We start from the raw sequence: 15,594 nt of genomic DNA, 5'->3' as shown, positions 1-15,594 counted from the left end.
TGATGGAATTGGCAGTAGGTTCCATATCTCGTTACGAAATCATTGCGCCTACCACCCACAATCGGCGGGCCTTGTCAAAAGGATGAATGGAACTATAAAAAATAGACTAAGAAAATGTATGGAAGAAACAAAGAGACCATGGACAAAATTTATTGATTTGGTAAAATTATATATTAACATCACAAGTTCAAATGGGTTAAACCCATATGAAGTCCTGTTTGGTAGACAATACAAATTGCCATTATTCACTACACAATGGGAATTGGGTGACGAGGCAAATTTAGCTGACTACATGAGAAAATCTTTAGAGAAACGCACCGAACTTAAGTTACCAGAGTGAGATTGTTCTTCTCAACAGGAAACGGACGGAGCGAAGGTGGTTCCTGGAGACTGGGTGCTGATACGCAGTATAAAAAAGAAACATTGGAGTGACGCAAAGTGGGAGGGGCCATACCAAGTGTTGCTGACCATACCAACAGCTATCAAGATAGCTGAGAGGGGAACTTGATCCACCTTTCACACAGTAAGAAGGTTATCTCAATTGAAACGTTTCAAGAGGAAAACCCCATAAACAAAGACAAAAAGTCATGGTAAAAACAATTATTGCCGTTGGGGCAATGGGATTAATGATTGTGACTCTATTCCTCTCCATAATAGGGCTGCTTTCTCCGGTTGGAGAGAAAGGCGGAGGCGGTTCAATTGAGAATACACCTTCTTACGAAAGGGTAAAGCAGGCAACATTGACATGGGAAATAACACGCACATGCATAACATTACCCACTAAACCAAATTTCCAAACATGCATTCGAGATGACACCCCCAAACGATTAAGCACACAAACAATGTTTTGCCTCCCATACAATACAACTACAGAAATTTTCCTTTCTTGGAAAAAAATATTTTTAGACTTGGCAACATACCTGCTGCCATACAAGGGATCAGCCTATGGTAGAGGATATGTGTGGTACGTAACGGTCCAAAACAGAAATTGGGGAAGCCTTGTTGGGGAAACTGGTAAAGATTGGCAAGCTTGGATGACATACGCGTGCGCAAGAACCATCAGGCCTATGATAAAATTAACCCAGATGATGGGGGGAGTACGAATCAGTGTTCAGACTGACAAATTAACTTGTGGAAAATATCCTTGTCTGACGTTTTTCCTAAGTCCATGGGCAGGTGGAGAAGACCCTTTTTACAAATTTTACATTTGTGTCTCAACAACAATGACCAGGTCGATGGAGGCGGTAAGAAAATCGTCAGAGATGGAAACACCCGGATCCGCCATAGTAAAATTAAAATCTGAGATGACCAGAGATGATGAATTTGTTGCCGCAACAGGGATTTCCCAAATGGGAAATAATTGGTTATTGTTGATGGAAAATGCAGCTACTACTATAAATCAAACCTGCATAACATGTATGGGCCCCCGACCTCTCTTAAGAGTAGTACCCGCGCAAATTACCCCTGATTGTGTAAAGGAGATAATGATAAAAGAAGATGTAAGCCCAAAATGTGAGAAATGGAATAATGTCTACTCGGTTACAAGAGCAGCAAAGGACAAACCTAACTTTTCAACACATGTTGCTTTTAATCATTTTACCTGCTTAATTCTTACAGGGCATGGTCTGAAACTGGGAGCGATAAATGAGACGTGGTGTGCCCACATCCTAAAACAGACTGCACCCCTGATACCACGTTCTGACCTATGGTGGTGGTGTGGTCAAAACAAATTATACGACTCCTGCCGAAACGCAGCAGGACTTTGTGCCTTGGTCTCACTGCTCTTACCAGTGTCTGTTTTTCCCTATACAGTGGAGGAGATACAATTGGCTGCACAGAAATCCAGTATGGTGGTGGTTCCCTCCCGTCGGCGTCGAGCGGCATGGAGAGAGGGAGATCCAACATACATAGATGCGATTGGCGTCCCCCGGGGCGTACAAGATGAGTATAAACTGGCTAATCAGGTCGCAGCAGGTTGGGAGTCTATTTTTCTTTTTATTACTCCAAACAAAAATGTTGATCGGATAAATTACCTGCATTACAATGTCCAAAAACTTGGAAATTATACTGAAGAGGGATTTGTGGCAATAAAGGAACAACTGGCAGCCACTAGTCTGATGGCGTTCCAGGATCGCATAGCAGTTGATATGCTGCTCGCGGAGCAAGAGGGCGTGTGTGCAATGTTTGGAGATGAGTGTTGCACTTACATACCGAACAACACATCACCCAGGGGGTCCCTCACCAGCGCCATTCATGGCCTGCAGACCCTCAACCGCAATATGAAGAGGCATTCTGGAGTAGAATCATCCGCCTGGACAGACTGGTGGGATAAGTCCTTTGGAAAGTATAAAGATTTGGCCCAATCTGTTGCATTTTCCGTAGCCATTTTTTGCTACGATTTTGACATTATGTGGGTGTTGTGTTATTCCCTGCTTAAGATCTTTGATAAGCCGACTTATAACCACTGCGATTGCCCCTACAAATTCTAAATTGCATGAATTATATCCTCTGCTGATGAAACGTACTAAGGGGAGCAGTGAATTCCAGGAGCCTGGTAATTCCGAGAATGAATTGGGCGAAAATGATTTTGTTTTTTGTTTTTCAGACCAGCCAAACGAGTAGGGCTTAAGCGGGTAAAATTAAAGCAGCCAACGGAGATATCCCTCTCTTCTTGGATTTGCCATAAAATGAATAACAAACATATAATAAAAAGGGGGGAAATGTTGGATGTATTATGGGATGTTTCTATATGTTTTGTAAGCATTTTTAATAAGTAATAAGGCTATAAATTAATTCATGATTTATGTTGACCCTCACGAAACGTTTGGGTCTCTCGGGCCACACCGGCATCTGCCCACACATCGGAGCCAACTCACCACCAGGTGGTGATCGGTTGATAGCTCAGCCCCTATCTTGGTGGTTATAAATTTCCAAAATTATCACTTTATTCTGGATACTTACGCTTTCCTTCCCCGCATTACACTTTAACGATATAAGGTAAACGTGTGTGCCCGTGCATGCGTGTGTGTTTAGAAAAGGAAGGAGTGATATAACGATATTTTTACCTCCTCGTACGAAGCCGTTGGTGGCAATGGCAGAGGTGGACAGACCTGTGATGGTCGTCACCACGGTCGCCATCAGGATGATGACAATGGTCAGTCCTACTCAAAACACAAAAAAACTATTTTGTACAATTATGTTCATATGCCTATGAGCCGAAGTGACCTACCAATTCCAGCCTGGCCCACAATCCAGGACATCCGGATGAAGAGCATGACGCCCCAGATGTTCAGCATGCATCTCACCTGCAAAACAAGTATACACTATACTAATTACAAATGCTTTTACAACTGAAATATCCTTTGATATATAAGTTACTACTGTTCCAATAGATAAAATACACACAATTACATTTCCTGTATCCATTACTTTATTTCGAAAGTGTCATGGTAGTACAGTGGTACCTCGACATACGATCGTAATCCATTCCAAGACTGAGATCGTATGACGAGGTTCTCGTAACTCGAGCGGACGTTTCCCATTGAAATGTATGGAAAAAAAATAATTAGTTCCAGCCCTCTGAAAAAACACCAAAAACAGGATATTGGATTGGAAAAAATGTTTTATTTCTTCTAATTCCCCATCTATTAACAAAGTAACACATAACTAGTGGTTTAATAGAAATAAAATGTGTTTAATCTAACTAAAATTGGGCGGATTTCGCCGAGGGGAGAGGGGCACAAAAGGGGCGGGGGGGTCGGGTTTTTTTTCTTCCACACAACACACTCGTAAACGGAACAAACACTCCACCCTCACGTTCGCTATCGATGGGCTGTTTGCTGTTGTACTATTCCCTTCAAAATATTCCGAAAATGATGCACACAAATGTCCTCACAATCGGATAAAGCACGACCACTTGCCAACGAGCAGCAGTCTTTTATCAGCGATCGCTCCGCTGCTCATGGGAGCTTCGGGGGCGCTGGCTAGTTGCTCCCTTTTAGCTTGTAGCATCTGTGTTCGCATCCCCTCAAACGGCGCCTATGATAGAGTTGCTACCGTGGATGCTATTGTGGGGAGTTGCGAGCCAGTGCCCCTGATGTTCTTATGAGCAGCCAACAAGCAGCAGTCTTTTATCAGCGATCGCTCCGCTGCTCATGGGAGCTTCGGGGGCGCTGGCTAGCGGCTCCCTTTTAGCTTGTAGCATCTGTGTTCGCATCCCCTCAAACGGCGCCATTGATAGAGTTGCTACTATGGATGCTATTGCGGGAAGTTGCGAGCCAGTGCCCCTGATGTTCTTATGAGCAGCGAACGAGAAGTAATATAATACTCCTCGTATTAGATAAAAATAACAGGAAATGCAGCAGCTGAGCTTACCCACGTATTGATTGTGGGTGAAGTTTTATTCTGAGAAAGAGTGCCATTGCCTATGGGCGTTGTGTGCACGAGTATACTTCATTACCCAGAAAGCCCTCTTTTCCCCGCGCATGCGCGTTGTGCGTTTCCTGGTCTGAATAACTCATTCGGTGCTCGTAAATATTGTTATACACGAAAGATATGCAAAAAAGACAGTGCCATGGCCACCTGGCTTGGTCGCATCACAAAATTTTGATCGCATGACGGGCGAATTATTCGATCGAAATTTCCGTCGTAAGACGAGAATATTGTATGACGAGCGGTCGTGTGACGAGGTACCACTGTATTGGGTCCTACTTGACAATCGCCGTAAACTCCGCTAGCCTCCGATTGGCTGTCTCCCAACAACTCTCAATGTGATTTGGTTGTTTGTTTTTGTTTTTTTGTAATTTTTGATTGTGGTCAAACCACCATGTTTCTTTATTTAAAATTACTGGTGCTAATGAAATGTAGAAGTGGGGCCTATTCTCCATCCAAGAGTGACATTGCAAGCCAATACCGCCATAAGACACCTACCATTGCTTCGATATTCAAGCAGGAAGCATTAAAAGTGATGACTCCTTGTCATGGCCTCTCTGTCATTTCAAAAAAGACTGCTACTCCTTTGGCTAAAGGAGGAAGAAATTGTAGGACATAGTGATGGAGTGGATTAGTTCTGAAAAACCAGTGCCGAAGCGAAACATAAACCCAAACCGTTGAGAAGTAGTGGCAATTAATAAAATGGGTGAAAAATGTAATGCCAAAAAATCATATTAAATAAAAATGTTAGTAAATAAGATAAGTTCTATTTGTTATGATTCGCTCGGTGGGCGGAGCAGAGTTGGACTTAAAGCAAGAATTCAGGCAGACAAAAGGGAGTGTGGATGCTTTAATGTATGGTATAATGGAAACAAAACCAGTGTCACGTCTTTGGCGATGTCGTGGCGAGCAGGTGTTTGTGATTTACATCAACCCCTGCCTGTGTATTCAAACCCTGTGTTTCTGTGAATCCGTGTCTGAGTATTTTCTGAGTCTGGTTATGTTTCCCTTTCGGTGTGCGCGTGTCCCTTGTCTTTATGCTTCCCCGTTGAGTTTGGTTCTGTTATTTTTTTCCCAGTTTTATGTCTGTTTATTTTATTAAAACTTAAGTTTGCGCACCAGGACCTCCCTACTTGTTGCCTGCTTCCTGCTCATGGGTTCCTTCCCCTCTGCTCTGGAGCCGAGAAGATTCATAACAATTCCGGTAAATTTTATATTATTTCTTATTGGTTTTGAGGGACTTCCCAGGATGCTTCTTGTTCGTTAGTCATTTCCTGATAATTTTTGGGCATTATCACGTTTCTTTCTGTTGGTATTTTAACCTCCCTTATTAACTCATTGGCTGCCATGAAGGCGCTGTTCTGATGGCAGGGGACGAATGAACGAATGAGATTGCGAATAGTAAATTGGGTAAAAGGCATTTGATCACACAACTCACAAACATATGGTATTGCAGCGCCCTTGTTGAAAAAAATTGAATGCATTATGTGCGTACAGTATGAATGAGCTTGAAGGTCCGTCCATTCAGGTAGAACAAACTGCCCATTTGACACACCTGGTCCAAGACATTCAGATTAACAATTGAGCCACGTTATCTTGAACCGGGAGTTACACATTCAAATTCAAATTGAAGATGTAAAAGAAAGTACATGCATAAATGCAGCATGAAATTTGTACCAGGACTCCTTTGATCCATCCGAACTTGACGGCCACTCCCTTTGTCTCCTTGGATGCCTGGGCTGCCACCTCCTCGGCTGCAGACAGCTCGTCACCGTTGGCCATCCTGTCCTCCAGGGGAGCCTTACCAACAAGGAAACTTCTGTCACACTCACAATTGCAAATATTTACCATCAGTGGGTTCACGTTGTGTGTGGATGCATGTCTAATGACTTAATCAATTTTGTATTTTTGGGTGTGTAGGGAATGAATAAAGAATGTCAAAATGTCATTGACAGACTCACACCCCCTCAATTTTTTGTGTGTGTATTTGACCCCCTTGTAAATCATGAATAAATACTTGGTGTCAGGATTTTATTTCATATTATTATACATTTACTTGCAACAAAGAATACACTTAGTATTAAACTTGTTTGCTCATCATTATTAGCATCATACTTGTTTGCAACTGAAAACATTGATTAGACAAAGTGCAGTGGTGAGAATCTGGCCTGGGAGCTGAACCTGCATCCACCACATACGCTCCACTAGGCTTCGTGACTTTCGCCTGTTTTGACTACAGATATATAGACGCGCATGCACGTTCAGACGTCTTACAGTTGAGACGTGCATTGTAAGCAGGGCCCTCAAATTTAATAAAACAAAAAGATCTGAACGGTCAGACAGGAGTTGGGAACCTCTCTAAGCAGTCGTTCTCCTTGCAAGTGAAAATATCAGAATTTTGTCTTTTTCGAATGCTGGGCGGCAGGCAAAGGAGGGATCCTTGGCGGTCCGATCCCCGCTTCCAGAAGCGTGAGGTCAAGAAAGTCCGGCTTGATGTAGTCGGGCTCACCTCTATGCACAGCTTGGGTTCTGGTACCACTCCTCTCGAGGGGGTTGGACACTTTTCCACTATGGAGTTGCTCACAGTGAAAGGCGCCGAGCGGGTGTGGGTATACTTCTTGCCCCCTGGCTTGGTGCATGGGTAGGGTTTACCCCGGTGAGAGGGTAAGATCCAAGATGGCGGTGCGCATGGGTTCAGCGGCTCTTTGCTCTCCAGTTTGGGGTTTTGTTTTCTCAGTCTTATTGTTATCTACAAACATCTGCGATTCAAATGTTTTCCTCAGTCGCCAGGATTTAATTACTCTCGGTAGGAGATGCGATATATCCATCACAACAGATTATAAACAAACCTACAATATCCCTGAGGAGGTCGGGCCTTTGCGTGCCCTTCTATCTACCCAGGGAGCTAACGGTAGTCATTGTAATGGCTGTTTACATCCCACTGGATGCTAATGTTAGCACGGCACTTAGCCTCCTGCTAGCGACTGTAAACAAACAGCAGCTTAACCACCTCGATGGAGTCCTTATTGTCGCCGGTGACTTCAACAAAGCATGTTTAAAGACTGTTCTGCCTACGTTTATAGAGTACGTGAAGTGTCACACCAGAGGAGATAAAACTCGAGACCATGTTTATTCTAACATCAAACATCCTTATAGAGACACACCCCTCCCTCACCTTGCTGGATCCAACCATCTCTGCCTGTCCTTCAACCCCTCATAAACCCCACTCCGGAGGCTAACAAGGCCACAAATAAAGATAATAAAAACATGCCCTGAGAACGCCCTTTCTCAGCTGCAAGACTGTTTTTCCTGCACCCTTTGGGAACTTTTTGAACACCACAACCTCCAGGACTACACGGACACTGTACTTTCCTATATCAAAAACTGTACGGACACTGTCACTGTTAATAAACGTATCCGGGTTTTTCCTAACCAAAAACCCTGGATGAACAGTGAGACACAGGCCCTCATTAAATGCCGTAACATCGCCTTCAGGTCATGGGACAAAATACAATACAGTGCTGCCAGAGCAGACCTAAAGAGAAGCATTAAAAAGGCCAAGGCAGCATATACAAGGACAATTGAGAAGCATTTCACAGAAAATAACCCAAAGAAGATGTGGCAGGGAATACGACACATTACCAATAACAATGACAATAATAAGGTGTCTGTTAACATAGATGCCTCACTAGCGGAGAAACTGAACCATTTCTTTGCCCCCTTTGAGACTGACAAATTGGATTCAGTCTCAACGCATCCACCACCTTGCAGCAGTACACTGAAGCTTCAGGAACATGAAGTGAGACAGGTACTGCGGACTGTGAACACCAGGAAGGCTGCTGGCCCTGACGGAGTGCCTGGGAAGGTGCTCAAAGTACAATACAATCCCTTCCTCAGTTGACCCTCACCAGTTTGCTTATAGAGTAAACAAGTCCACTGAGGACGCAATCGCCATAGCTCTACACACATCACTGAGCCACCTGGAGCACCAGGGGAACTACGTGTGAATGCTTTTCATTGACTTTAGCTCAGTCTGCAACACTATAATACCGGACATTCTGGCTGACAAACTTTCCTTCCTCTTCCATCGGCTGCTGGATTAAGAACTCCTTAACCAACTGTCCACAAACTGTTAGACTTGGTCCCCACCTCTCTTCCTCCATTACACTGAGTACTGGCTCCCCTCAAGGTTGTGTACTGAGTCATCTTCTATACTCATTGTACACATACGACTGTACACCACCACTCTAACTCCATCATCAAATTTGCCGATGACACCACTGTGGTCGGACTCGTCTCAGGGGGATGAGTCTGCCTACAGAGATGAGGTCAACAAACTATCTCCGTGGTTTTTGGTGAACAATCTCACACTAAACACCACGAAAACTAAAGAAATAATCTTGGAATTTCGCAAACACAGCACAGATCTGGCCCCACTCCTCATGAATGGAGTATGCGTAGACAGGGTCCAGTCCTTTAAATTCCTGGGGTACACGTCACGGACAAGCTCTCCTGGTCTACCAACACCACAACAGTGGTGAAGAAGGCCCAGAAATGACTCCATTTCCTGAGGGTACTCAGGAGGAACAACTTGGACACTAAGCTTCTGGTAACCTTCTATAGAGCCACTGTGGAGAGCATCCTGGCATACTGCATTACAGTGTGGTACACTGGAAGCACGGCAGCAGACAGAAAAGCCATGCGGAGAGTGATCAACACCGCCCAGAAGATCAACGGCTGCTCCCTGTCCTCACTGGATGACATTGCCAGCCCTCGCTACCTCAGCAGGGACCCATACCACCCTGGTCACAACCTGTTCCAGCTGCTGCCCTCTGCCAGATGCTACTGGTCTCACAAAACATGGACAAATAGATTTAGGGACATTTTTTCCCACAGCCATCAGGCTCTGAACTTGCATTAGCGCGACACACAATCCCTTCTGTGCAATTACTTCGGGTGTGCAATAACAATATGCAATATCTTAGATTGTGCAATATTTTAGAAATTACATGACTTTTTATATTTTTATGACTTATTTATGTTTTTACTGGGAAAATGCACTTTGTGGAGTAGCACCACCAATTTCGCTATACGCAGCTCTGTATAATGACAATAAAGGCTTTGATTGATTGATTGATTGAGGGTAGCATCCCTCCGTCTTCAGGTGGGGACGGGACCTAACTGTTGTTTGTGCGTATGCACCAAACAGCAGTTCAGAGTACCCACCTGAAGAGAAATATTTCTTATAATCACGTGTTCTTTTATTGCTTTAAAATAATGTGTATTTATATGTAGGTTCTTAGCTATCTTTTGGAATTTACGCTTTTATATAACTAATTCAGTTACCCAAGCAGGGGCCCCCAAAAGGAGACAGGTTGCTCTGTTCCTGGCTATTGTGATGAGCAAGGGGAGTTCACACCTTTTTTTCTCAACTCATCTCCTTGGAACAGGACATGACCCGAGTTACACCCATTTATTCATTTGCATATAGTCTTAAAAGTGGACGTGCCTTAGGAGCAGGGCCCTCTCTGAGACCCGTAAGCCACTGAAGGGTGGGGGGAGAGGGAGCCCAGACTGGTCTGTATTTGTCTAAATGTTCTGTCCATGTGGGAAAACAGAATTGTCTCTCTTATTTTTATAGAAGAAAACAAAAATAAAAAAACAATACAGGAAGTCATTCATTTTGACTTTTAACCAAGTTATTCAATTTATTCAGTGTTTAGCAATTTTATATGAGCAAACTTGAGTTTCGTCCAGAGATTAATCTGCGTTGAATAAGGCTCAATGAACACTACTTCAAAATAGTACAATGTTTTTTCTCTCCTGGTTATCCTTATGTGTTTCATTTTGTGTTCTTGTCTTGGAATCAAGTTTGTACCTTCTTCTGTCCACTTAAGAGAATAAAATAATTTGCCAATAGAGGAAGCCGGCCTAGCTGTTAATTGCAGCACATAGAAAAATAGCTCTCCTCTACACCACCCTTTTTGGAGTCCTGGAGGCGGTGCTGGAGAGTGCTCCTTTGGGCGACTCACTCGTTCTGTGGGGGGACTTCAATGCTCACGTGGGCAATGACGGTGAGACCTGGAGGGGAGTGATTGGGAAGACGCCCCCCCCTGATTGGAACCCAAGTGTTGTTCTATTGTTGTATTTCTGCGCTCTTTGTGGATTGACAATAATGAACACAATGTTCAAGCATAAGGGTGTCCATATGTGCACTTGGCACCAGGACACCCTAGGCCGCAGATCGATGATCGACTTTGTGGTCGTCTCATCGGACCTGCCGCCGCATGTCTCAGACCGGAGCTGCGGCTGCAAGGTGGTAGGTGCCTGCATGGTGGCAACCTCAGAACCAAAAGATGCCGTCAGGCTGAAAAAGAAGTTCTACCAGGCCCTTTTGGCCCATGGGACTCCGAAGACAGCTGATGGCTACCGGGTGGCCAAGCGGCACGAGGCAAAAACCTGGGCATGGGAGGAGTCCAGTGAGGCCATGGACAACAACTTCCGGGTGGGGTGCTGCTGACCTAAACTCGGGATGTTATGAATCTTTGGCCCGAATACTTTGAAGTCTTCCTCAATTCCACCGACACGCCTTCCCATGAGGAAGAAGAATTCTTGGGCGGGCTCTATTATCTCTGAGGTTGAAGTCACTGAGGTGGTAAAAAAAGCTTCTCGGTGGCAAGGCCCCAAGGGTGGATGAGATCCGCCTGGAGTTTCTAAAAGCTCTGGATGTTGTGGGCTGTCTTCGTTTACATGCCTCTTCAACATTGCGTGGACATCTTGGGGTCTTGTTCACGAGTGAGAGAAGAATGGAACGGGAGATCGACAGGCGGATCGGTCTGGCGTCTACAGTGATGCGGACTCTGCACCAGTCCGTGGTGGTGAAGAAGGAGCTATTTACCGGTCGATCTATGTTCCCATCCTCATCTATTGTCATGAGCTGTGGGTGGTGACCAAAAGAACGAGATCCCGGATATAAGCGGCTGAAATTAGTTTCCTCAACAGAATGTTCGGACTCTCCCTTAGAGATAAGGTGAGAAGTTCGGTCATCCGGGAAAGGCAAGGAGTAGACCCTCTGCTCCCCCGGATCGAGAGGAGCCAGATGAGTTGGCTCGGGCATCTGATCAGGATCCCCCTAGATGCTTCCCTGGGGAAGTGTTCCGGCACGTCCCAACGGGATGAGGCCACGGGGCCAACCTTGGACATGCTGGGGAGACTATTTCTCCTGGCTAGCTTGGGAACGTCTTGGGTCCTCCCGGAAAATAAATAAAGAGGAAAAGGCATTCCTCTTTATTTATACATGTATTTGGAATGTTAAACGGCAAACCTGACACTTGGTGACAAACGTGTAGTATTGTAGTACCAATTGTAAGATATGCTAACTCACTTTTTGCAATTGCTTGTTAGTATTGCATCAGTTTGGTGCGAGTTATAAAAACTGTCGAGTCATGTTGAGACATCTGCTCTGCAGGTGTCTGGGCATATCAGCCCACACCCTGTTTCTGTTATCTTCTCTGTACAGCATCATGTTTTTCACACAAACTGTTCGTTCAGAGAGAGTTGCAGAGGAACAGACCGTGCGTTCACGCTGTTCGACCTCTCCCCATTCTGCAGTCTGTTAATAAACTGAATTTCTGAAATTGGTCTCCCTCTTTCTTAACCTGTTCCTGAAGCTGTTTTACAGACCCAACACCAATCACAGCAGGCAGAATTTTCTTGTAGTTGCTTACGAGGGGGGCACACACTCAGAAGTAATTTTAAGGTTTTTTTATGGTGCATAACCAATGGGGTCATGTATTTCGGTTGATGTGGTCAAGTTTAAGTATGCCCCTATAAAAAAGACACGGCCAAAGTATACTCTTCTAAATCCATGCTGTGGGGATTATGTTCTTTGGGTCATATTCAGTCAGCATTTCACTTTCTCAAAACACATCTGGTTGAGGCAAAATAACTTAATTTTGGTCTTATTTGATCGAACCACTTTTATCCAATTGCCCTCATTATGTTCATTGGCAAACTTGAGGCGGAGCTGAAAATGAGCCTTCTTTGGCAGAGGGACCTTACGCATTATACATGTCACAGTCATTACACTTAAACATTGCACTTCTTCCAGTTCTGAATAAAACATGGCCAAAGAAACAAAGCAATCACTCCATAACTAGTTCATCAAGGGCATGGAATGGCCTAGCCCAAGGGTGGGCAAACTATTCCACAATGGGCTGCGGAGGTTGCGGGTTTTCGTTACAACCTACAAGAGAAAACCTTTCCACCAATCTAGTATTTTAGAAGGGCAACCAGTCGATTGCAGTCAGGTGTGTCTTGTTTCAGCACAAACCCCATTGGTTAAACTGTCTGTGTTGGATCGGTTGGAACAAAAACCTGCACCCACAGCGGCCCTCGAGGACCAGTTTGCCAACCCCTGGTCTACCCTGTGTCCCAGTGGCGGTCGGTGCATTTTCTCGTAGCGCCTTCAACATATGAATCCAACCCTCAAAAACTATTTTATGGCTATAAAACTTCGACTGCAGCTAGAGCTGCGACACATAAAAATAAATCCAGCCGAAAACAGCATTTAGTGATTAAGTACAAATACTGGAGCTTTTTAGACATCAGAACCGGGCCCGGAGTATCATTTCCCCGGTAAAAAGACAGCGATGAATGTCGATACGTCCATACGTGAAATGACAAAAAATGCACTAAAATTAGGTAAAATCCACTTCCTAGCAGCATTTATTGACTGAATACAAATACTGGAGCTTTTGAGACATTACAACCAGGCCAGGGGGGGATTTCCTCGGGTAAAGACAGCGATGGACGTCAATGGCGAAACGGCAAAAATTCAACTGGGGTAAAATCCACATCCTAGCAGCATTTAGTGATTAACTACAAACACTGGAGCTTAAATACAAACACTGGAGCTTTTCAGATATATCAGAACCGGGCCCACAATTGAAATATTATTTAGGAATATAGCCATATTATACTCACCAAAAATTCTTTTTAACTGTACACAATATCCATCCTCCTTTCTTTTTTCCTTCTTTCCTATCGCCATCGAAGCTAATGATGAAAGTTGAGCCTGTCCTGTCATATTTCCGGCATAGTCCGTTTTGAAAATGGCTTTAAATCAACACAACAATATACTATTTGCTTGTGCAGCTAAGTTAGCGCACTGAAAGTGCCGCACACACCATTTTCCCGGCTGCAACAGGCTTGCTAGCTTCGGAGTTGACCGCCCTTTCTTAATGATGTCCATTTTTTTCTGGAAAAGTCCGTCTGGAAAATAGCTTTGTGAACAAATCTGCAACAGAATCCATTTGTTTTTGCTTCTGTCGGCCATTGTGGGTGGAGTTTGTGATCTCTGGCTGCTTCGGGGACTGCTTTGGCCCGCCTACTAGCCAATCATAGTTGGTCAAAGCAATGACATATTCCAGCCAGCAAAATGCTAATGCGTATGAAAAAGCATTGTGGGGTTGCCAACTCGAAATCTGATTGGTTAAAAGCAACAGTCTAGTTTAATGCAGCAGAGCCTGCAGAACTGATTGTGAAGGCTTTGCGGCAGATCTGATCTGTCAACAAATAATGGCTGAAATGTGATTGGTTAAATGCTTCAATATGAAAACACACATCTGGAAGCAGTGCAACCAGGGGGAAAATCAATGAAAGGAAGCTAACAGACCATTTGGAATAAGAAGTATTGATGGACAAAATATAATATGATTCAGATATTTCTTAGGCCAGCAGAGAAGGCCTTGAAGGCCCTGACGGCCCGCCACTGCTGTGTCCTGATGTTAATTATATGGAAAATCTATGGAAAGAGCTGAAGGAGTTGGAAATGAGAGGCAATGAGGGGCCTAATGATTAAAATCTTTCTAAAGAGGGTGATGTAGTCATATGCATTGTATGTCCTAACATAGAAGGGTGGCCCGGTGAAGCGAGTGGATAGCGCGTCAGCCTCACAGCTCTAGGGTCCTGGGGTCAAATCCTGGTCATGTCCACCTGTGTGGAGTTTGCATGTTCTCCCGGGCCGGCGTGGGTTTCTCCGGGTACTTTGGTTTCCTCACACATTCCAAAAACATGTATGGTAGGCTGATTGGACACTCTAAATTTCCCCTAGGTATGGGTGTGAGTGTGCATGGTTGTCCATCTCTTTGTGCCCTGCGATCGACTGGCCACCGATTCAGGGTGTCCCCGCCTCTGGCCCGAAGACAGCTACGATAGGCTCCAGCACCCCCATGAGCCTAATGAGGATAAAGCGGTTCAGAAAATGAGATGAGATGAGGTGCTAACATAGTAAGTAATAGTCTAACTGCTTTGCTCATCAACAAGGGTGTTGACACCTAGTATTAATTGTTTTGCTTGGAGAGGCAAATTCTTGTTTCCCTCAATGAAATGTAAATTCTCCTGCATCTAACTAGCTGGGATAAGCTGTGGCACCCCCACGACTCTTTTGTAGACAAGCACTTCAGACAATGACTGACAAATATATATATTTTGAAGAATATGCTTACCTTATTGATTTGGTCATGAAGTTCAGCCAGTGAAGGTCTGTTCATCTTCTCGCCAAGGGTTGCCTCTGTCAGGCGGTAGAAGTCGATATTGGGAACGGCATCCACAGTGTTGTGCCCGAAGGTCCTCATGTAATAAGTGTTGGAGTGCGTGTCTGAAGCCTGCGTCTGCCCCGTTCCCGTCGAATGCAGGCTCACTGAGTCGCTACGTAGCCCATCAGCCGGGTCAAGGAAAACATCTGGCAGAAGATCGATGTCGGCAGCACTGCCCAACGCCCCAGCGTCATTGAAGCCCGCCCGAGTGTGGACTCTAGATTCGTCTTCATGGACCACATCTACATGAAAGCGGCTCTCCACTGGCTCACCTTGACTGAAGTTCCGTCCAGACATTTCCAAAACCTAGCGACAGGACAAATTCAGCTGTTTTTTTTCTAAACAAAGTCGCTTTTCTGTGTGAATTGCGCAAAAGTTGATTTTGTGTGTGAACTGCGTGAAAGTTGCTTTTCTGTGTGAACTGCACAAAAGTTGCTTTTCTGTGTGAACTGCGCAAAAGTTGCTTTTCTGTGTGAACTGCGCAAAAGTTGCTTTTCTGTGTGAACTGCGCAAAAGTTGCTTTTTTGTGTGAAATGCGCAAAAGTTGCTTTTCTTTGTGAACTGC

At 44.6% G+C, this 15,594-nt stretch overlaps 1 protein-coding gene across 3 annotated transcripts in view; it reads right to left on the bottom strand.

Annotated features, from left to right (window-relative positions):
* Positions 1 to 15,594, bottom strand: part of LOC144073941 (solute carrier family 12 member 2-like) — a 131,147-nt gene that overhangs the window by 101,682 nt on the left and 13,871 nt on the right. For all 3 annotated transcript variants that reach the window (XM_077599897.1, XM_077599899.1, XM_077599898.1), the window contains exons 2-5: positions 14,940 to 15,335; positions 6,109 to 6,231; positions 3,230 to 3,305; positions 3,066 to 3,161 (exon numbers count right to left, since the gene is read on the bottom strand). In XM_077599897.1, coding sequence (XP_077456023.1) covers positions 3,066 to 3,161; positions 3,230 to 3,305; positions 6,109 to 6,231; positions 14,940 to 15,326 — 682 coding nt within the window. In that variant the 5' untranslated portion in view covers positions 15,327 to 15,335. The remainder of the gene's footprint in view (positions 1 to 3,065; positions 3,162 to 3,229; positions 3,306 to 6,108; positions 6,232 to 14,939; positions 15,336 to 15,594) is intronic.

Source organism: Stigmatopora argus, chromosome 5 (assembly GCF_051989625.1).
Source record: "Stigmatopora argus isolate UIUO_Sarg chromosome 5, RoL_Sarg_1.0, whole genome shotgun sequence".
Taxonomy (NCBI): domain Eukaryota; kingdom Metazoa; phylum Chordata; class Actinopteri; order Syngnathiformes; family Syngnathidae; genus Stigmatopora; species Stigmatopora argus.
The sequence above is the reverse complement of the archived record's forward strand: the minus strand, read 5'-3'. Positions and strand labels throughout refer to the sequence as shown.